This window comes from Bombina bombina, chromosome 8 (assembly GCF_027579735.1).
Source record: "Bombina bombina isolate aBomBom1 chromosome 8, aBomBom1.pri, whole genome shotgun sequence".
Classification (NCBI taxonomy): domain Eukaryota; kingdom Metazoa; phylum Chordata; class Amphibia; order Anura; family Bombinatoridae; genus Bombina; species Bombina bombina.
The window spans coordinates 75,240,462-75,263,183 of record NC_069506.1 but is presented as its reverse complement, the minus strand read 5'-3'; the positions used below and the strand labels follow the sequence as shown (position 1 = coordinate 75,263,183).

General features: G+C 41.4%; 1 protein-coding gene across 1 annotated transcript in view; it reads left to right on the top strand.

Annotated features, from left to right (window-relative positions):
• DFFB (DNA fragmentation factor subunit beta) overlaps positions 1–22,038 on the top strand; it is a 101,855-nt gene extending 79,817 nt beyond the window's left edge. The window contains exons 5-7 of the mRNA XM_053690407.1: positions 3,882–4,046; positions 11,899–11,999; positions 20,542–22,038. Of these exons, the coding sequence (XP_053546382.1) occupies positions 3,882–4,046; positions 11,899–11,999; positions 20,542–20,767 (492 nt within the window). The 3' untranslated portion in view covers positions 20,768–22,038. The remainder of the gene's footprint in view (positions 1–3,881; positions 4,047–11,898; positions 12,000–20,541) is intronic.
• Positions 22,039–22,722: the final 684 nt, after the last annotated feature.

Here is a 22,722-nt window from a genome sequence, read left to right as displayed (position 1 = left end):
CTCTCTCTTCCACTCTCTCTTCACCTCTCTTTTGCGCTCTCCCCCTCTCTTTTGCGCTCTCCCCCCTCTCTTTTGCGCTCTCCCCCCTCTCTTTTGCGCTCTCCCCCCTCTCTTTTGCTGTCTCTCCACCCTCTCTTTTGCTGTCTCTCTCTCTCTCTCTCTCTCCCCCCTCTTTTGCTCTCTCTATCCCTCCTCTTTTGCTCTCTCTATCCCCTCTATTTTGCTCTCTCTCTCCCCTCTCTTTTGCTCTCTCTCCCCCCTCTCTTTTGCTCTCTATCCCCTCTCTTTTGCTTTCTCTATCCCCACTTTCTTTTGCTTTCTCTCCCCCCTTTCTTTTGCTCTCTTTCTCCCCCTTTCTTTTGCTCTCTTTCTCCCCCTCTCTTTTGCTCTTTCTCTCCCCTCTCTTTTGTTCTCTCTCCCCTCTCTTTTGTTCTCTCTCTCCCCCTCTCTTTTGCTCTCTCTCTCTCCCCCCTCTCTTTTCTTCCCTCTCTTTTGCACTCTCTCTTCCCCTCTCTTTTGCGCTCTCTCTTCCCCTCTCTTTTGCACTCTCCCCCTCTCTTTTGCGCTCTCCCCCTCTCTTTTGCTTTCTCTCTCCCTCTCTTTTGCTTTCTCTCTCCCTCTCTTTTGCTCTCTCTATCCCCCCTCTTTTGCTCTCTCTATCCCCCCTCTTTTGCTCTCTCTCTCCCCTCCTCTCTTTTGCTCTTTTGCTCTCTCCCCCCTCTCTTTTGCTGTCTCTCTCCCTCTTTTTTGCTCTCTCTATCCCCCCTCTTTTGCTCTCTCTCTCCCACCCGTCTCTTTTGCTCTCTCTCTCCCCCCTGTCTTTTGCTCTCTCTATCCCCCCTGTTTTTTGCTCTCTCTCTCCCCCCTCTCTTTTGCTCTCTCTACTGTGCATGACATCTTCGGACAAACACACTTTACCTTTTATATATATATATAAATAAATACATCTTTAGACATGTATATGTATGTGTCTGAATGTTATAGCCCTTTGCCTGCCTTTTTTTTTTTTTCTAACACCAAAACCTCATATCTTTAAACCGTTATAACTTTTGTGTGCACTTTTCTTTTAAAGGGATAGTAAAGTCCAAATTAAACTTTCATGATTTAGAAAAGGAATGTAATTTTAAAAAACTTTCTAATTTACTTTATCATTAAATTTGCTTTGTATTCTTTGTATTCTTAGTTGAAAGCTAAACCTAGGTAGGCTCATATGTTAATTTTTAAGCCCTTGAAGGCCGCCTCTTATCTGAATGCATTTAAAAGTTTTTCACAGCTAGAGTGCGTTAGTTCATGTGTTTCATATAAATAACATTGTGCTTATGCACGTGGAGTTAGCAGTGATTGGCTAAAATGCAAGTCTCTCAAAAGATTTGAGATAAGAAGCAGTCTGCAGAAGCTTATATACAAGGTAATTACAGAGGTAAAAAAGTATATTTCTATAACTTTGTAGGTTTTGCAAAACTGGGGAATGGGTAAATAAAGGGATTATCTATCTTTTTTTAAACAATAACATTTTTGGTGTTTACTATCCCTTTAAATATTTTTTTATTACACAGTGTTATTATGAGTGCAAGTGTACTTTTTTGTATTTTTGATGTGTTTTGTGACACTTTTTTTTTTTCGGAAAACAGTTAACCACAGCTCTGGGATTGCGGTAAGGATTCTAGCGTAAATCGTAATTACGTTCCACTTGTAATCTAGCCCATAGCCAGTTAACAAAAACATCACATATATAATGTAGTATACAATATTATGAGATTTCTGGGATTATTAAAGGGACATGAAACCCAAAATTGTTCTTTCATGATTCAGTAAGAGCTTACACTTTTAAATAACTTTCCAACTTTTCTTTTATGATCAAATTTGCTTTATTTATTATAATTTGTTGAATGAACAGCAATGCTCTACCAGAAGCTAGATGAATACATTGCGTAAGCCAATGAAAAGAGGCATATATGTCCAGCCACCAATCAGCAGCTAGCTTCCAGTAATGCATTGTTGCTCCGAAGCCTACTTAGGTATTCTTTTATAACAAAGGATACCAAAAGAACAAAGCAAATTAGATAATAGAAGTAAACTAGATAGTTGTTAAAACTGCATTCTCTAACTGAATCAGGAAATAAATAATTTGTTTCATGCCCCTTTAAAGCATTATTTACGAAACGTTAATGTAATTGGAAGCCAGAAGCAGAAAATTATCAAGAGGCAAATGCCTCAATCGGTTGCAGGCTTGCTCATTTGAGCCTGCAACTGATATTTATGAAACAGCGGTTTAAACAACCGCTTCATAAACTCTCTTGCCAATTTGAAGTTGGTGAGTGAAAATTACCCTGGGGCGACTGACACACAATTGGTTAGGTGAGGGCAGGGAGGAGGTGTTGGCCATACGTTCCCCTATGCAATGTTAAATATGGGGAACAAATGCATCCCACAATCTGCGATCAGGTTCACAACATGTGAATCCTGTCCCCTCGCAGATTAATAAATCATGCCTTAAAGGGACATTTGAATGCACATAAATTAATTACATCTTTTAATGGAAACATATTTGCATTATACATGTACTTGCAGAAATGCTTCTTGTAAAAGTTGTCACAATTTTAGTGTTAACATTTTTCTGTGCATGTGAAGCATAACTAGATATTCTAAGTGCACCAGCATATTAAATAATACAGCTGCTCAGAATGCAAGTGGGGCTTCTATCATGTCAGCAATTACAAAATGTAGTCATTACTAGATGGTACAAGCACCTAAGGCAATCTGAACAAGTGCTGTGTTTAAAATGCTGGTGCACAGTACATACTTAAATACACTTTTAAAACAGTTATAGCTTTTATTGAAAGCATTTTTGCTAATACATATATATTACAAAAATGCTTCTATCAAAACTGAAATGCAGCCATGTGGATTCCAATTTCATCTGGAATGTCCCTTTAAGGGTGCAAAGTAAGAAGGTAAGCTTTTGGTAAGGGTCAAGAAACCGATCAGGTCAGAGGGCTTTGGGTTTAGAAGCAGGACTCCGATATGAGTGAGGCACAGAGTCAGGATAAGTTTAGTAAAAACAAAGCTAAGACACACACACAGACTGCCATACTGCATAACAAGCTAGCTGACCACTGATCAGTATGTCAGGATTGACACTGGTTCATATAGTCATCTAAGTACAAAAGTGCCGCATGCGTCTGGGTGCATGTGTCCGGTTTTAAAAGAGAGCCCAACTGGCATTCGTGACCCCTGCATGAACCATTACGTGCACTCCAACACCACCACAGAGCCTCTAAAAGAAAGAGGTCTCTTACACCTGGACATTTGAAGACTGTGTTTCCCTTTAAACTGTTTGTTCTGCTGTTTATCAGTAATATAAATCATCTTTAGACATTGGCTAATTAATACTTAGCACCTACGGAAGAATCGAAGTAAGCAGGAGATGTTAGATTATATAATACAAAGTAATGACTAACAATAGCATTACTAGATGGGAACAAAGGTAATGGCTGTCAAATTAATCTTTTGAAACAATAAAGAATGAGTTACCGGGGATCATCAGAGTAGCTGTCTGCATGTTAAATAGTTTTCTTACAAAAAAACAACAAATCGCTTGGGCTGAATGTTGTGTTTTTTTTTTGTTTTTTTTAAAAACTGCAGAAAGCTAAAGAAATTAAGCTGTGTTTATTCTCAATAATAATTGGAAAAAGCTTTGTCAACTCTTGGCCAATTAGGGAACTCTTGCAATGCAAATACAATATATATTTTCTTCACTTATTCCCTTGAAGATACATCTTACTGATGTAATTTCTTTGTCCCCATAGCTGCTAAAATGACAGATTTCATAACAATGTAAAGATAACAAACGTTCCTTTGAAGTTGCTTCTTCTCTCTAGGTGGAAAGATACTCTATAGATCCAGTGGCAAAGGATGAATACAAGAGAATTGCGGAGATCATGTGCAGTGAACTGAAAGCCATAAAATACAATGGCAGTTACTTTGATAGAATGGAGCAAAAAACTAATCGTCTTTGTACTTCGGAAGGATGGTTTTCTTGCCAAGTAAGACGTAGCCTCAATTTACAACACTAACTATGAAATTTCAGCAAGCACAAATGTCTGCCAAGGGCATATAATGAGAAGCATTTTTTATACAATAAAACAAGGAAATACATATAAAATAAGGATTAAGTATTTACAAAATTAACAATTTAGATTTAGTAATATCTCCATAAACTTTTATTTTGCACAGAGCTGTTGAGTGCAGTGTTGTTAATGCACAGTTAGTTATTGCTGCAGGGAAATTACATTGTAATTTATTAGCTTAGATAAACCTTATTGTCCACACAGAGAAACTTGAGCGTAAGCCTTTTGTAACTATTGATTGTTTGCATATACTTTATTTCTGAATGTTTAAAATATTGTTCAAACTCATGTCTGCAGCGATGTATGAAATAACATCAAGGTGGACTCTTTCACCACCCTGCCATCCAGGTGGATTCTTTCACCCCCCCCTTTCTTTTGCTCTCTCTCCCCCCTTTCTTTTGAACTCTCTCCACCCTTTCTTTTGCACTCTCTCCACCCTTTCTTTTGCACTCTCTCTCCCTTTCTTTTGCTCTCTCTCCTCCTTTCATTTGCTCTCTCTCCCCCTTTCTTTTGCACTCTCTCCCCTCTCTTTTGCTCTCTCTCCCCTCTCTTTTGCTCTCTCTCCCCTCTCTTTTGCTCTCTCCCCCCTTTCTTTTGCACTCTCTCCACCCTTTCTTTTGCACTCTCTCCACCATTTCTTTTGCTCTCTCTCTCCCTTTCTTTTGCTCTCTCTCCTCCTTTCATTTGCTCTCTCTCCCCCTTTCTTTTGCACTCTCTCCCCTCTCTTTTGCTCTCTCTCCCCTCTCTTTTGCTCTCTCTCCCCTCTCTTTTGCTCTCTCCCCCCTTTCTTTTGCACTCTCTCCACCCTTTCTTTTGCACTCTCTCCACCATTTCTTTTGCTCTCTCCCCCCTTTCTTTTGCACTCTCTCCACCCTTTCTTTTGCACTCTCTCCACCATTTCTTTTGCTCTCTCTCCCTTTCTTTTGCTCTCTCTCCTCCTTTCATTTGCTCTCTCTCCCCCTTTCTTTTGTTCTCTCTCCCCTCTCTTTTGCGCTCTCTCCCCTCTCTTTTGTTCTCTCTCCCCTCTCTTTTGCGCTCTCTCCCCTCTCTTTTGCGATCTCTCTCCCCTCTATTTTGCGCTCTCTCTCCCCTCTATTTTGCGCTCTCTCTCCACTCTATTTTGCGCTCTCTCTCCCCTCTCTTTTGCGCTCTCTCTCCCCTCTCTTTTGCGCTCTCTCTCCCCTCTCTTTTGCGCTCTCTCTCCCCTCTCTTTTGCTCTCTCTCCAGCTCTCATTTGCTCTCCCTCTCCCCTTTCTTTTGCTCTCCCTCTCCCCTCTCTTTTGCTCTCCCTCTCCCCTCTCTTTTGCTCTCCCTCTCCCCTCTCTTTTGTTCTCTTCCCCTGTCCTTTTTTTTTTAATTGGGGCACTCCCACTGCCTCCTCTTCAATGCTGAGCCTCCCACCCGCCCAAACCTCCCACCGGCACCAGCAGAAGATCGTTACAGACGGTGACACATACAGTGTCACCGTCTGTAATGATCAGGCATCTGGCCTCATATGGAGGCGGAGCACCGATCACGCTCCGGCTCCATATGCGCCAGATGCCTGAAGCTTCAGAAGCTCCAGCTCTCAGCTGTTATGTTACAGCTGAGAATTGAGCTCCTGAAGCTATCGCCGCGAGGCCACTGCACGCGCATCCAACATTCCTTTGAGGATGCATGCGCAACTGCCGACGGCGACGGACATTACAAACACAATTATAGTATAAATATTAGTTTCTTCTGTTATGTGTGATCAGTCCACGGGTCATCATTACTTCTGGGATATAACTCCTCCCCAACAGGAAATGCAAGAGGATTCACCCAGCAGAGCTGCACATAGCTCCTCCCCTCTACGTCAGTCCCAGTCATTCTCTTGCACCCAACGACTAGATAGGATGTGTGAGAGGACTATGGTGATTATACTTAGTTTTTATGACTTCAATCAAAAGTTTGTTATTTTACAATAGCACCGGAGCGTGTTATTACTTCTCTGGCAGAGTTTGAGGAAGAATCTGCCAGAGTTTTTTACTATGATTTTAACCGGAGTTGTTAAGATCATATTGCTGTTCTCGGCCATCTGAGGGAGGTAAAGGCTTCAGATCAGGGGACAGCGGGCAGATGAATCTGCATTGAGGTATGTAGCAGTTTTTATTTTCTGAATGGAATTGATGAGAAAATCCTGCCATACCGTTAAAATGACATGTATGTATACACTTCAGTATTCTGGGGATGGTATTTCACCGGAACTACTCTGTTAAAGGTCACTAATCCTTTTAATAACTATTTATCATGTTAAACGTTTTTGCTGGAATGTAGAATCGTTTACATTGCTGAGGTACTGTGTGAATAAATATTTGGGCATTATTTTCCACTTGGCAGCCTTTTTTGCTTTTATTTGTGACAGTTTCGTTTCTCTTCACTGCTGTGTGGGAGAGGGAGGGGCCGTTTTTGGCGCTCTTTGCTACGCATCAAAAAATTCCAGTCAGTTCTTTTATATTTTCTGCATGATCCGGTTCATCTCTGACAGATCTCAGGGGTCTTCAAACTTCTTTGAAGGGAGGTAAATTCTCTCAGCAGAGCTGTGAGAATTCTTATAGTGACTGTGAATAAAATCGTTGCTTTGTATTTTTTATGTCAAATTTAATTATTGTTATTTTACTAATGGGAACAAACCTTTGCTAAAAGTTGTGTTGTTTTAAAGTTTGATGCTATAACTGTTTTTCAGTTCATTATTTCAACTGTCATTTAATCGTTTAGTACCTCTTTGAGGCACAGTACGTTTTTGCTAAAAAAGATTATAACCAAGTTGTAAGTTTTTTTGCTAGTGTGTTAAACATGTCTGACTCAGAGGAAGATATCTGTGTCATTTGTTCCAATGCCAAGGTGGAGCCCAATAGAAATTTATGTACTAACTGTATTGATGCTACTTTAAATAAAAGTCAATCTGTACAATGTGAACAAATTTCACCAAACAGCGAGGGGAGAGTTATGCCGACTAACTCGCCTCACGCGGCAGTACCTGCATCTCCCGCCCGGGAGGTGCGTGATATTATGGCGCCTAGTACATCTGGGCGGCCATTACAGATAACATTACAAGATATGGCTACTGTTATGACTGAAGTTTTGTCTAAATTACCAGAACTAAGAGGCAAGCGTGATCACTCTGGGGTGAGAACAGAGTGCGCTGACAATACTAGGGCCATGTCTGATACTGCGTCACAGCTCGCAGAGCATGAGGACGGAGAGCTTCATTCTGTGGGTGACGGTTCTGATCCAAACAGATTGGATTCAGATATTTCAAATTTTAAATTAAATTGGAAAACCTCCGTGTATTACTAGGGGAGGTCTTAGCAGCTCTTAATGATTGTAACACCGTTGCAATACCAGAGAAACTGTGTAGGTTGGATAAATACTTTGCGGTACCGGCGAGTACTGACGTTTTTCCTATACCTAAGAGACTAACTGAAATTGTTACTAAGGAGTGGGATAGACCCGGTGTGCCGTTCTCACCCCCTCCAATATTTAGAAAGATGTTTCCAATAGACGCCACCACTCGGGACTTATGGCAAACGGTTCCTAAGGTGGAGGGAGCAGTTTCTACTTTAGCTAAGCGTACCACTATCCCGGTGGAGGATAGCTGTGCTTTTTCAGATCCAATGGATAAAAAATTAGAGGGTTACCTTAAGAAAATGTTTGTTCAACAAGGTTTTATATTGCAACCCCTTGCATGTATCGCGCCGATTACGGCTGCGGCAGCATTTTGGATTGAGTCTCTGGAAGAGAACCTTAGTTCATCTACGCTAGACGACATTACGGACAGGCTTAGAGTCCTTAAACTAGCTAATTCTTTCATTTCGGAGGCCGTAGTACATTTAACCAAACTTACGGCTAAGAACTCAGGATTCGCCATACAGGCACGTAGGGCGCTGTGGCTAAAATCCTGGTCAGCCGATGTTACTTCTAAGTCCAAATTACTTAATATACCTTTCAAGGGGCAGTCTTTATTTGGGCCCGGTTTGAAAGAAATTATCGCTGACATTACAGGAGGTAAGGGCCACGCCCTACCTCAAGACAAAGCCAAAGCTAAGGCTAGACAGTCTAATTTTCGTCCCTTTCGGAATTTCAAAACAGGAGCAGCATCAACCTCCACTGCACCAAAACAGGAGGGAGCTGTTGCTCGTTACAGGCAAGGCTGGAAGCCTAACCAGTCCTGGAACAAGAGCAAGCAGGCCAGGAAACCTGCTGCTGCCCCAAAGACAGCATGAATCGAAAGCCCCCGATCCGGGACCGGATCTAGTGGGGGGCAGACTTTCTCTCTTCGCCCAGGCCTGGGCAAGAGATGTTCAGGATCCCTGGGCACTAGAGATCATATCTCAGGGATACCTTCTAGACTTCAAATTATCTCCCCCAGGAGGGAGATTTCATCTGTCAAGGTTGTCAACAAACCAGATAAAGAAAGAGGCGTTTCTACGCTGTGTACAAGATCTGTTATTAATGGGAGTGATCCATCCGGTTCCGCGGTCGGAACAAGGACAAGGGTTCTACTCAAACCTGTTTGTGGTTCCCAAAAAAGAGGGAACTTTCAGGCCAATCTTAGATTTAAAGATTCTAAACAAATTCCTAAGAGTTCCATCCTTCAAAATGGAAACTATTCGGACAATCTTACCCATGATCCAAAAGGGTCAGTACATGACCACAGTGGATTTAAAAGATGCTTACCTTCACATACCGATCCACAAAGATCATCACCGGTATCTAAGGTTTGCCTTCTTAGACAGGCACTACCAGTTTGTAGCTCTTCCATTCGGATTGGCTACGGCTCCAAGAATCTTCACAAAGGTTCTGGGTGCCCTTCTGGCGGTACTAAGACCGCGAGGGATTTCGGTAGCTCCGTACCTAGACGACATTCTAATACAAGCTTCAAGCTTTCAGACTGCCAAGTCTCATACAGAGTTAGTTCTGGCATTTCTAAGGTCGCATGGATGGAAAGTGAACGAAAAGAAGAGTTCTCTTTTTCCTCTCACAAGAGTTCCATTCTTGGGGACTCTTATAGATTCTGTAGAAATGAAGATTTACCTGACAGAAGACAGGTTAACAAAGCTTCAAAATGCATGCCGTGTCCTTCATTCCATTCAACACCCGTCAGTAGCTCAATGCATGGAGGTGATCGGCTTAATGGTAGCGGCAATGGACATAGTACCTTTTGCACGCCTACACCTCAGACCGCTGCAATTGTGCATGCTAAGTCAGTGGAATGGGGATTACTCAGATTTGTCCCCTACTCTGAATCTGAATCAAGAGACCAGAAATTCTCTTCTATGGTGGCTTTATCGGCCACACCTGTCCAGGGGGATGCCATTCAGCAGGCCAGACTGGACAATTGTAACAACAGACGCCAGCCTACTAGGTTGGGGCGCTGTCTGGAATTCTCTGAAGGCTCAGGGACTATGGAATCAGGAGGAGAGTCTCCTTCCAATAAACATTCTGGAATTGAGAGCAGTTCTCAATGCCCTTCTGGCTTGGCCCCAATTAACAACTCGGGGGTTCATCAGGTTTCAGTCGGACAACATCACGACTGTAGCTTACATCAACCATCAGGGAGGGACAAGAAGCTCCCTAGCAATGATGGAAGTATCAAAGATAATTCGCTGGGCAGAGTCTCACTCTTGCCACCTGTCAGCAATCCACATCCCGGGAGTGGAGAACTGGGAGGCGGATTTCTTGAGTCGCCAGACTTTTCATCCGGGGGAGTGGGAACTTCATCCGGAGGTCTTTGCCCAAATACTTCGACGTTGGGGCAAACCAGAGATAGATCTCATGGCGTCTCGCCAGAACGCCAAACTTCCTCACTACGGGTCCAGATCCAGGGATCCGGGAGCGGTTCTGATAGATGCTTTGACAGCACCTTGGAACTTCGGGATGGCTTATGTGTTTCCACCCTTCCCGCTGCTTCCTCGATTGATTGCCAAAATCAAACAGGAGAGAGCATCAGTGATTCTAATAGCGCCTGCATGACCACGCAGGACTTGGTATGCAGATCTAGTGGACATGTCATCCTGTCCGCCTTGGTCTCTACCTCTAAGACAGGACCTTCTGATACAGGGTCCATTCAAACATCAAAATCTAACTTCTCTGAAGCTGACTGCTTGGAAATTGAACGCTTGATTTTATCAAAACGTGGTTTTTCTGAGTCGGTTATTGATACCCTGATACAGGCTAGGAAGCCTGTTACCAGAAGGATTTACCATAAAATATGGCGTAAATACCTATACTGGTGCGAATCCAAAGGTTACTCCTGGAGTAAGGTTAGGATCGCTAGGATATTGTCTTTTCTACAAGAAGGTTTAGAAAAGGGTTTATCAGCTAGTTCATTAAAGGGACAGATTTCAGCTCTGTCCATCTTGTTACACAGGCGTCTGTCAGAAAATCCAGACGTCCAGGCTTTTTGTCAGGCTTTAGCTAGGATCAAGCCTGTGTTTAAAGCTGTTGCTCCGCCATGGAGTTTAAACTTAGTTCTTAACGTTTTACAAGGTGTTCCGTTTGAACCCCTTCATTCCATTGATATAAAATTGTTATCTTGGAAAGTTCTGTTTTTAATGGCTATTTCCTCGGCTCGAAGAGTCTCTGAGTTATCAGCCTTACATTGTGATTCTCCTTATCTGATTTTTCACTCAGACAAGGTAGTTCTGCGTACTAAACCTGGGTTCTTACCTAAGGTAGTCACTAACAGGAATATCAATCAAGAGATTGTTGTTCCATCCTTGTGTCCAAATCCTTCTTCAAAGAAGGAACGTCTTCTACACAATCTAGATGTAGTTCGTGCCCTCAAGTTCTACTTGCAGGCAACTAAAGATTTTCGCCAAACTTCTTCCCTGTTTGTCGTTTATTCTGGACAGAGGAGAGGTCAAAAAGCTTCTGCTACCTCTCTCTCTTTTTGGCTTCGTAGCATAATACGTTTAGCCTATGAGACTGCTGGACAGCAGCCTCCTGAAAGAATTACAGCCCACTCCACTAGAGCTGTGGCTTCCACTTGGGCCTTTAAGAATGAGGCCTCTGTTGAACAGATTTGCAAGGCTGCAACTTGGTCTTCGCTTCATACTTTTTCCAAATTTTACAAATTTGACACTTTTGCTTCTTCGGAGGCTATTTTTGGGAGAAAGGTTCTTCAGGCAGTGGTTCCTTCTGTATAATGAGCCTGCCTATCCCTCCCGTCATCCGTGTACTTTTGCTTTGGTATTGGTATCCCAGAAGTAATGATGACCCGTGGACTGATCACACATAACAGAAGAAAACATAATTTATGCTTACCTGATAAATTCCTTTCTTCTGTTGTGTGATCAGTCCACGGCCCGCCCTGTTTTAAGGCAGGTAAATATTTTTTAAATTATACTCCAGTCACCACTTCACCCTTGGTTACTCCTTTCTCGTTGATTCTTGGTCGAATGACTGGGACTGACGTAGAGGGGAGGAGCTATGTGCAGCTCTGCTGGGTGAATCCTCTTGCATTTCCTGTTGGGGAGGAGTTATATCCCAGAAGTAATGATGACCCGTGGACTGATCACACAACAGAAGAAAGGAATTTATCAGGTAAGCATAAATTATGTTTTTTTTTACTAATTTTATATCCCTTTAAATGGGGCAGATAGTATGTATGGATTGCTATTCTATTTATTTTATATAGTTTCTGTTATGCATTTTTAGTTTTTATACAATAGCTATCTATATCTATATAGAACTAGAGTCACATAAAGTATGACAATACACAAAGCTCTTGATTTTTCTCTTCCAGGGGGCTTTTGATATTGATGCCTGCACATTGAGGCATTCTATTAATCCATATAGTAACAGAGAGAGCAGAGTTCTGTTTAGTACTTGGAACCTGGACCACATGTAAGTATTATTTTATAAAAACTTAGGCTTTTTAAGGGCCATTATAGTCTTAAAATTGCATTCTCTAAGCTGTTAGATCATGTCATTTTAACACAACGTCCCTGTAATGCTAGGCATTTAACCCCTACAAAAGGCGTTATCACATCATTAGTCACATAGAGCACTCTTGGTCTCAAGCGGAAACTGCGGCTAATTTAATCAGCAGCTCTTGTCGTACAGCTGGGATCGTGCTATGCAGGTCCAAAGTGGGACATTAAAGGGACAGTTTACACAAAAACAGAATTTATGCTTACCTGATAAATTACTTTCTCCAACGGTGTGTCCGGTCCACGGCGTCATCCTTACTTGTGGTAATATCTCTTCCCCAACAGGAAATGGCACTGTATAAATACAGTGTGTGTGTGTGTATAAAACAATATTAATTGGGAGGGGGTGGAAGTCTTGGTAAGTTCCGCCACTTTTTTTTGTAGGACTTGACCCCAGAGAACTATTGAAAATTAAAATTTTAGAGCTTTATTTCTTCAATCCTCCCACTGGGAGTGTAATTTCTTCTGCTTTCTGTGTTTACCTAAGTATAAAAACTTTCAGTATAGGTAGGGATACCAGAGACTAAATCAGCTATTTTAAATGCCAATATAAACATTAAGGAGCAATTTGTAAACAATTTAATACACTCCAGCAGGTAAAATGAATCATTGGGAACAAATAAACGGAGAGAAAGTTTTCTCCAACATTGGTGTGTTCGGTCCACGGCGTCATCCTTACTTGTGGGAATATCTCTTCCCCAACAGGAAATGGCAAAGAGTCCCAGCAAAGCTGGCCATATAGTCCCTCCTAGGCTCCGCCCACCCCAGTCATTCGACCGACGGACAGGAGGAAATATATAGGAGAAACCATATGGTACCGTGGTGACTGTAGTTAGAGAAAATAATTCATCAGACCTGATTAAAAAACCAGGGCGGGCCATGGACCGGACACACCGTTGGAGAAAGTAATTTATCAGGTAAGCATAAATTCTGTTTTCTCCAACATTGGTGTGTCCGGTCCACGGCGTCATCCTTACTTGTGGGAACCAATACCAAAGCTTTATAACACGGATGAAGGGAGGGAGCAAATCAGGTTACCTAAACGGAAGGCACCACAGCTTGCAAAACCTTTCTCCCAAAAATAGCCTCCGAAGAAGCAAAAGTATCAAATTTGTAAAATTTGGCAAAAGTGTGCAGTGAAGACCAAGTCGCTGCCTTACATATCTGGTCAACAGAAGCCTCGTTCTTGAAGGCCCATGTGGAAGCCACAGCCCTAGTGGAGTGAGCTGTGATTCTTTCAGGAGGCTGCCGTCCGGCAGTCTCATAAAAGGAAAGAGAGGTAGAAGTCGCTTTTTGACCTCTCCTTTTACCAGAATAGACAACAAACAAAGAAGATGTTTGTCTGAAATCTTTTGTAGCCTCTAAATAGAATTTTAGAGCACGGACTACGTCCAAATTGTGTAACAAACGTTCCTTCTTTGAAACTGGATTCGGACATAAAGAAGGTACAACTATCTTCCTGGTTAATATTCTTGTTAGAAACAACCTTTGGAAGAAAACCAGGCTTAGTACGCAAAACCACCTTATCTGCATGGAACACCAGATAGGGCGGAGAACACTGCAGAGCAGATAACTCTGAAACTCTTCTAGCAGAAGAAATAGCAACCAAAAACAAAACTTTCCAAGATAGTAACTTAATATCTATGGAATGTAAAGGTTCAAACGGAACCCCTTGAAGAACTGAAAGAACTAGATTTAGACTCCAGGGAGGAGTCAAAGGTCTGTAAACAGGCTTGATCCTAACCAGAGCCTGAACAAATGCTTGAACATCTGGCACAGCTGCCAGTCTTTTGTGTAGTAAGACAGATAAAGCAGAGATCTGTCCCTTTAGAGAACTTGCAGATAATCCTTTCTCCAAACCTTCTTGTAGAAAGGAGAGAATCTTAGGAATTTTTATCTTATTCCATGGGAATCCTTTGGATTCACACCAACAGATATATCTTTTCCATATTTTATGGTAAATCTTTCTAGTTACCGGTTTTCTGGCCTGAACCAGAGTATCTATCACAGAATGTGAAACCCACGCTTTGATAGAATCAAGCGTTCAATCTCCAAGCTGTCAGCTGGAGGGAAACCAGATTTGGATGTTCGAATGGACCCTGAACAAGAAGGTCCTGTCTCAAAGGTAGCTTCCATGGTGGAATCGATGACATATTCACCAGGTCTGCATACCAAGTCCTGCGTGGCCACGCAGGAGCTATCAAGATCACTGAGGCCCTCTCCTGTTTGATCCTGGCTACCAGCCTGGGAATGAGAGGAAACGGTGGAAATACATAAGCTAGGTTGAAGGTCCAAGGTGCTACTAGTGCATCTACTAGAGTCGCCTTGGGATCCCTGGATCTGGACCCGTAGCAAGGAACCTTGAAGTTCTGACGAGACGCCATCAGATCCATGTCTGGAATGCCCCATAATTGAGTTAGTTGGGCAAAGATCTCCGGGTGGAGTTCCCACTCCCCCGGATGGAATGTCTGACGACTCAGATAATCCGCTTCCCAGTTTTCCACACCTGGGATGTGGATCGCAGATAGGTGGCAGGAATGATCCTCCGTCCATTGAATTATTTTGGTCACTTCTTTCATCGCCAGGGAACTCCTTGTTCCCCCCTGATGATTGATATACGCAACAGTCGTCATGTTGTCTGATTGGAATCTTATGAATCTGGCCTTTGCTAGCTGAGGCCAAGCCCTGAGAGCATTGAAGATCGCTCTTAGTTCCAGAATGTTTATCGGGAGAAGAGACTCTTCCCGAGACCATAGTCCCTGAGCTTTCAGGGATTCCCAGACCGCACCCCAGCCCACTAGACTGGCGTCGGTCGTGACAATGACCCACTCTGGTCTGCGGAAGCTCATTCCCTGGGATAGATGGTCCAGGGTCAGCCACCAACGGGGTGAATCTCTGGTCTTCTGATCTACTTGAATCATTGGAGACAAGTCTGTATAGTCCCCATTCCACTGTTTGAATGGTTTCCATCTTGAACGATGGTACCCTGAGAAATTTGTTTAGGATCTTCAAGTCCAAAATTGGTCTGAAAGTTCCCTCTTTTTTGGGAACTACGAACAGATTTGAATAAAATCCCATTCCTTGTTCCTTTAGTGGAACTGGGTGTATCACTCCCATCTTTAACAGGTCTTCTACACACTGTAAGAACGCCTGTCTCTTTATTTGGTTTAAGGATAAGTGAGACATGTGGAACCTTCCCCTTGGGGGTAGTTCCCTGAATTCCAGAAGATAACCCTGAGAAACTATTTCCAGTGCCCAGGGATCCTGAACATCTCTTGCCCAAGCCTGAGCAAAGAGAGAGAGTCTGCCCCCTACTAGATCCGGTCCCGGATCGGGGGCTACTCCTTCATGCTGTTTTGTTAGCAGCAGCAGGCTTCTTGGCCTGCTTACCCTTGTTCCAGCCTTGCATCGGTTTCCAGGCTGGTTTGGGTTGTGAGGCATTACCCTCTTGTTTAGAGGATGCAGAATTAGAGGCCGGTCCGTTCCTGAAATTGCGAAAGGAACGAAAATTAGACTTATTCTTGGCCTTGAAAGGCCTATCTTGTGGAAGGGCGTGGCCCTTTCCCCCAGTGATGTCTGAGATAATCTCTTTCAATTCTGGTCCAAATAGAGTTTTACCTTTGAAAGGGATGCTAAGCAATTTTGTCTTGGATGACACATCCGCTGACCAAGACTTTAGCCAAAGCGCTCTGCGCGCCACGATTGCAAACCCTGAATTTTTCGCCGCTAATCTAGCTAATTGCAAAGCGGCATCTAAAATAAAAGAGTTAGCCAACTTAAGTGCGTGAACTCTGTCCATAACCTCCTCATATGGAGTCTCCCTACTGAGCGACTTTTCTAGTTCCTCGAACCAGAACCACGCTGCTTTAGTGACAGGAACAATGCACAAAATGGGTTGTAGAAGGTAACCTTGCTGTACAAAAATCTTTTTAAGCAAACCCTCCAATTTTTTATCCATAGGATCTTTGAAGGCACAACTATCCTCGATAGGAATAGTAGTGCGCTTGTTTAGAGTAGAAACTGCCCCCTCGACCTTAGGGACTGTCTGCCATAAGTCCTTTCTTGGGTCGACCATAGGAAATAATTTCTTAAATATAGGGGGGGGAACAAAAGGTATGCCGGGCTTTTCCCACTCCTTATTCACTATGTCCGCCACCCGCTTGGGTATAGGAAAAGCGTCGGGGTGCACCGGAACCTCTAGGAACTTGTCCATCTTGCATAATTTCTCTGGAATGACCAAGTTGTCACAATCATCCAGAGTAGATAACACCTCCTTAAGCAGTGCGCGGAGATGTTCTAATTTAAATTTAAATGTCACAACATCAGGTTCAGTTTGTTGAGAAATTTTTCCTGAATCTGAAATTTCCCCATCTGACAAAACCTCCCTCATGGCCACTTCAGATTGGTGTGAGGGTATGACAGAACAATTATCATCAGCGCCCTCCTGCTCTTCAGTGTTTAAAACAGAGCAATCGCGCTTTCTCTGATATGTAGGCATTTTGGATAAAATATTTGCTATGGAGTTATCCATTACAGCCGTCAATTGTTGCATGGTAATAAGCATTGGCGCGCTAGATGTACTAGGGGCCTCCTGCGTGGGCAAAACTGGTGTAGACACAGTAGGAGAAGATGTAGTATCATGTTTACTCCCCTCATCTGAGGAATCATCTTGGGCAATTTCATTATCTGTGGCAGTACTGTCCTTACTTTGTTTGGACGCTATGGCACAATTATCACACAAATTTAAATGGGGAGACACATTGGCTTTCATACATATAGAACATAGCTTATCCGAAGGCACAGACATGTTAAACAGGCTTAAACTTGTCAATAAAGCACAAAAAACGTTTTAAAACAAAACCGTTACTGTCTCTTTAAATTTTAAACAGAAAACACTTTATTACTGAATATGTGAAAAAGTATGAAGGAATTGTTCAAAAATTACCAAAATTTCACCACAGTGTCTTAAAGCATTAAGAGTATTGCACACCCTTAAAATAACGGAACCGGAGCCGTTTACAAATTTAACCCCTATACAGTCCCAGCTATAGCCTTTGCTGTGACCTAACCAAGCCCAGAGGGGAATACGATACCAAATGACGCCTTCTAGAAACTTTTCCAGCTACTTTCAGATCCTCACACATGCATCTGCATGTCTTGCTCTCAAAAAACAACTGCGCAGTAATGGCGCGAAAATGAGGCTCAGCCTACAACTGGGAAGGCCTTCCCTGACTGGAAAAGGTGTCTAACATAGTGCCTGCCGTTAAAAAACGTTCCCCAAGTTTATAAATGAGAATTATCAGCATAAACATGTATAAAATGCCCAAATAAAGCAATCGATTTAGCCCATAAAAGTGTCTACCAGTTTTATAGCCCATATTAAGCCCTTTATTCTGTTTGCTTGACTAAGAAAATGGCTTACCGGTCCCCATGAGGGGAAATGACAGCCTTCCAGCTTTACATGGTCTTGTTAGAAATATGGCTAGTCATACCTTAAGCAGAAAAGTCTGCTAACTGTTTCCCCCAACTGAAGTTACTTCATCTCAACAGTCCTATGTGGAAACAGCAATCGATTTTAGTTACTGTCTGCTAAAATCATCTTCCTCTCACAAACAGAAATCTTCATCCTTTTCTGTTTCAGAGTAAATAGTACATACCAGCACTATTTTAAAATAACAAACACTTGATAGAAGAATAAAAAACTACATTTAAACACCAAAAAACTCTTAACCATCTCCGTGGAGATGTTGCCTGTGCAACGGCAAAGAGAATGACTGGGGTGGGCGGAGCCTAGGAGGGACTATATGGCCAGCTTTGCTGGGACTCTTTGCCATTTCCTGTTGGGGAAGAGATATTCCCACAAGTAAGGATGACGCCGTGGACCGAACACACCAATGTTGGAGAAAACTTTCTCTCCGTTTATTTGTTCCCAATTATTCATTTTACCTGCTGGAGTGTATTAAATTGTTTACAAATTGCTCCTTAATGTTTATATTGGCATTTAAAATAGCTGATTTAGTCTCTGGTATCCCTACCTATACTGAAAGTTTTTATACTTAGGTAAACACAGAAAGCAGAAGAAATTACACTCCCAGTGGGAGGATTGAAGAAATAAAGCTCTAAAATTTTAATTTTCAATAGTTCTCAGGGGTCAAGTCCTACAAAAAAAAGTGGCGGAACTTACCAAGACTTCCACCCCCTCCCAATTAATATTGTTTTATACACACACACACACTGTATTTATATGTATATAATCTATACACTTTAGATAAGGAAAGCAAATTAAATCCAATGAAGGGTTGAATGGTTGCCTTTGGGCCTGACATGACTCCTCTGTCACAAAGTCTCACCCACTTAAGGTGCAATAGTCCTATTTCTGCTGAGGGAGATAAATAACCCCAGAGCAAGCCACACAGTGCAGGATGATCACAAGGCAGGTCCGCTGACAGGGTTGCATTTAGTGTATTGTAGGAAGTGTTACTGCCCATTACTAGAGGATCTCACTACCCCTCTAACCAGACTGTGCTCCAGCTCCTCCCACCAGCAGCAGAAGTGTTTACTGAAGCGTTTTTGTTCTCTAACCAGGGGGAACTTAGTTCCACCAGCAAAAATAGTGCAGGAACTCTGTTCCCATGCATTCCCGTTGGACTTGAACCCTGGTTCTTTCTAAGTATTGTACAGAGACAGAGATAAGAAACGGAAACATTTGAGTGATAAGATAACAAGATCTGATCTGTCAGCAAGCCAAGCCTATTTTTATGGGCTGTGGTAACAAAGAGCAAATCCAGCTATTTCTTTTGCAAAAAGAAGCATATATGAGGTTGAAGGGGTGGGGGGTCAGCCTGTGAGTGCTCAGACCATACGCGCACACTGCATCAAATTGGTCTACATGGCTGTTGTCCCAGAAGGAAGCCTCTTCTAAAGATAATGTGCAAGAAAGCCCGCAAACAGTTTGCTGAAGAAAAGCAAACTAAGGACATGGATTGCTGGAACCATGTCCTGTGGTCTGATGAGACCAAGATAAACTTATTTGGTTCAGATGGTGTCAAGCGTGTGTGGCGGCAGCTAAGTGAGGAGTACAAAGACGTGTCTTCCCTAAAGTCAAGCATGTTGGTGGGAGTGTAATGGTCTGGGCCTGCATGAGTGCTGCCGGCACTGGGGAGCTACAGTTCATTGAGGGAACCATGAATGCCAACATGTACTGTGACATACTGAAGCAGAGCATGATCCCCTCCCTTCGGAGACTAGGCTGCAGGGCAGTATTCCAACATGATAACAACTCCAAACAAACCTCCAAGACGACCACTGTCTTGCTAAAGAAGGTGAGGGTAAAGGTGATGGACTGGCCAAGCACGTCTCTAGACTTAAACCCTATTGAGCATCTGTGGGGCATCCTCAAACAGAATGTGGGGGAGGCCAAGGTCTCTAACATCCACCAACTCTGTGATGTCGTCATGGAGGAGTGGAAGAGGACTCCAGTGGCAACCTGTGAAGCTCTGGTGAACTTCATGCCCAAGAGGGTTAAGGCAGTGTTGGAAAATAATGATGGCCACACAAAATATTGACACTTTGGGCCCAATTTGGACATTTCCACTTAGGGGTGTACTCACTTTTGTTGCCAACGGTTTAGACATTAATGGCTGTGTGTTGAGTTATTTTGAGGGGACAGCAAATGTAAACTGTTATACAGGCTATACACTCACTACTTTACATTGTAGCAAAGTGTCATTTCTTCAGTGTTGTCACATGAAGAGATATAATAAAATATTTACAAAAATGTGAGGGGTGTACTCACTTTTGTGAGATACTGTGTGTATGTATATATATATATATACACACAAATAGCTCTAGATTATGAGTGGAGGGCAAATTGGAGCTCTTGCAAGTGCTTTATCTGCCCTCAACTTTTTTTTACCATTGAGTGCCCAGTTTTGCATGTATTACAGGTTATATATATATATATATATATATACATACATACACATATATATATATATATATATATATATATTTATATATATATATATATATATATATATATATATATATATATATATATATACATACATACATACATACACATATATATATATATATATATATATATACACACACACACATATATATATAATATATATATATATATATATACACACATACACAAATATATATATACAGTGTATATATATATATATATATATATATACATATATAATATGTAATATTATACATAATAATACAAATATTAGTTATAAATTACCTTGGAATTCTAAGACCCTGTGAGTGCCTTCCGTTTTTTGCTCTCTGTATATTGTGTTTGCAGCACACCTAGGGCATTTACTTGCAGTCTTACTGCCTTTAACTTGATGTGCTTTTACCTTTTTGGATATATATATATATATTGTCACAGAATAGGTAGCATAACATTATTTTTATTTATTTATGTTTTTTTCTAGAATTGAGAAGAAACGGTCCATCGTACCATGCCTAGCTAAAGCTATAAAGGAGCGCAATGGAAGAGAAATAAATTGGCCGTATTTCTTCAACCTGCTATTCACCACAGAGAATCTAAAACTGGTTCATATTGCCTGTCATAAAAAAACATCTCATAATTTGTCATGCGACTGCTCAATGATATACAGAAAAAGGAAAAAACATAAAAATTCCCCTCAAATAATGTGATCAATTTATAATGGATTTGTTTTTATGTTATTAATTTGTCAATTGCCATAATGTGAATGTTAGGATCAGGGATGAGGAAAATGATTTTTAATTTTGAATATTTTAAGTAAACATATGATTTTATCATGTTATGTTTTAATGTATTACAATTTATTTTTAACATTTTGTTTTATATTAATTGGTATCTGCAGTAAATGTTTTTTTATTTATATGTTTAATTAATTGGTCTGTAAAAAACATTTGAATACATTTTGGGACTTGAAAAGTATCTTATAGATTCACTTTGCAGTAGGGACGCTAAACACTAAATACATTTAATGCACCTCCCTCTAATCTTCGATGCTGCCATTTTGAAACCTAAACTTACACTGCAGGTATCTGAAGAAACGTTTCTGCACATGTGCAGACAGATCAGCACTGGAATGAAGTGAAAGATGCATTTCAACATGGTGGCACTCATGACTAGAGGGAGGTGTGGAATGACTGTTTAAAAAAAAATATTTGGTGTTAAATGCCCCTTTAAAGGGACTCCATACACCTTGTAATTGCAACACTTGCACTATCTTATAATAAATTAACAAACTGTGAAAATGTTCAGAATTTATTAACACCTTATTTGCTACAACTGTTTTTCAATTGATATCACTCACAGATTTGGAGGGATCAATCTGGACATGTTTATTTTAGGAGACATGGTTTGCCACTGTCAATTTGTTAGCAAAATTTGCATTGTTTTTCACTATGTTCTTATATTCTCTGTTGAGGCCAGATAGAGACAGATTTAAAAAAAAAATCTGCATTGATCATACAATGGGGCCCGATTTATCATTTGTCGGACCCGCCCGACATTGCTGATGCTGTGCAACCAGTGTTAAATGCTGTCAGTATTTAACATTGCACAAGCAGTTCTGGTGAACTGCTTGTGCAATGCCACCCCCTGCAGATTCACGGCCAATTAGGGGTTGTCAGTCAATCCGATCGTATGCGATCGGGCAGATTGATGTCCACTGCCTAAGAGACGTTGTATGCGTTAAGGAGCAGCGGTCTTAAGACCGCTGCTTCTTAACTCCTATTTCCGGTGAGCCTGAAGGCTCACGCGGAAACAGGAACATTCAGCCCTTAATAAATCGGCCCCATTGACTGTGTAGAGTGTAGTTTGTTTTGTGTAGTGTGCACTTAAAATTAAGTTAAATTACAGAGAAAGGGGGCAAAATAATTAAATTATACTGCAAATTTGATGTACATGATTAAATATTTTATACAATCTCAAAGTGTTTCATGTCATTTTAAGTGACTCATACCCTTGTGTTGCTTCTTATCTTAGGTAAACCTTGTCCACCTTTCCCTGTCTTGTCATTAAAGGGACAGTCTAGTCAAAATGAAACTTTCGTTATTCAGATAGGGCATGTCATTTTAATCAACGTTCCAATGTACTTTTATCATCAAATTTGCTTTGTTCTCTTGGTATTCTTATTTGAAACAAAACCTAGGTAGGCTCATATGCTAATTTCTAAACCCTTACGGGCTGCCTCTTATCAAATGTTTTTTAAATTCCTTTTCACAACAAGAGACTGATAGGTTCGTGTGGGTCATGCACAGGGAGTTATTTAAGAGTTAGCAAAAGACCATACTAAATGCAAGTCAATAGATAATATACAGTCACAGTCATGTGATCAGGGGACTGGAAGAAGGTTCTTAGATACAAGGTAATCACAGAGGTAAAAAGTATATTAAAGGGACACTTAACACCTGCTGAAAATTTTCTAAACTTTTTCTGAGGAATCAAAATAAACTAATACACTTTTCTCAATGCTTTATGTTCATCTTACTATAAAACTCTTCATGAAGACTCCTCATATTTTCTATGCTTATCCTCAGCTTGTGTTTTCCTATGCAGGGTGCCATCTTGTAACGCACGTTCATTTCAGGCACTGCAGTCACATGACATTTGTGCA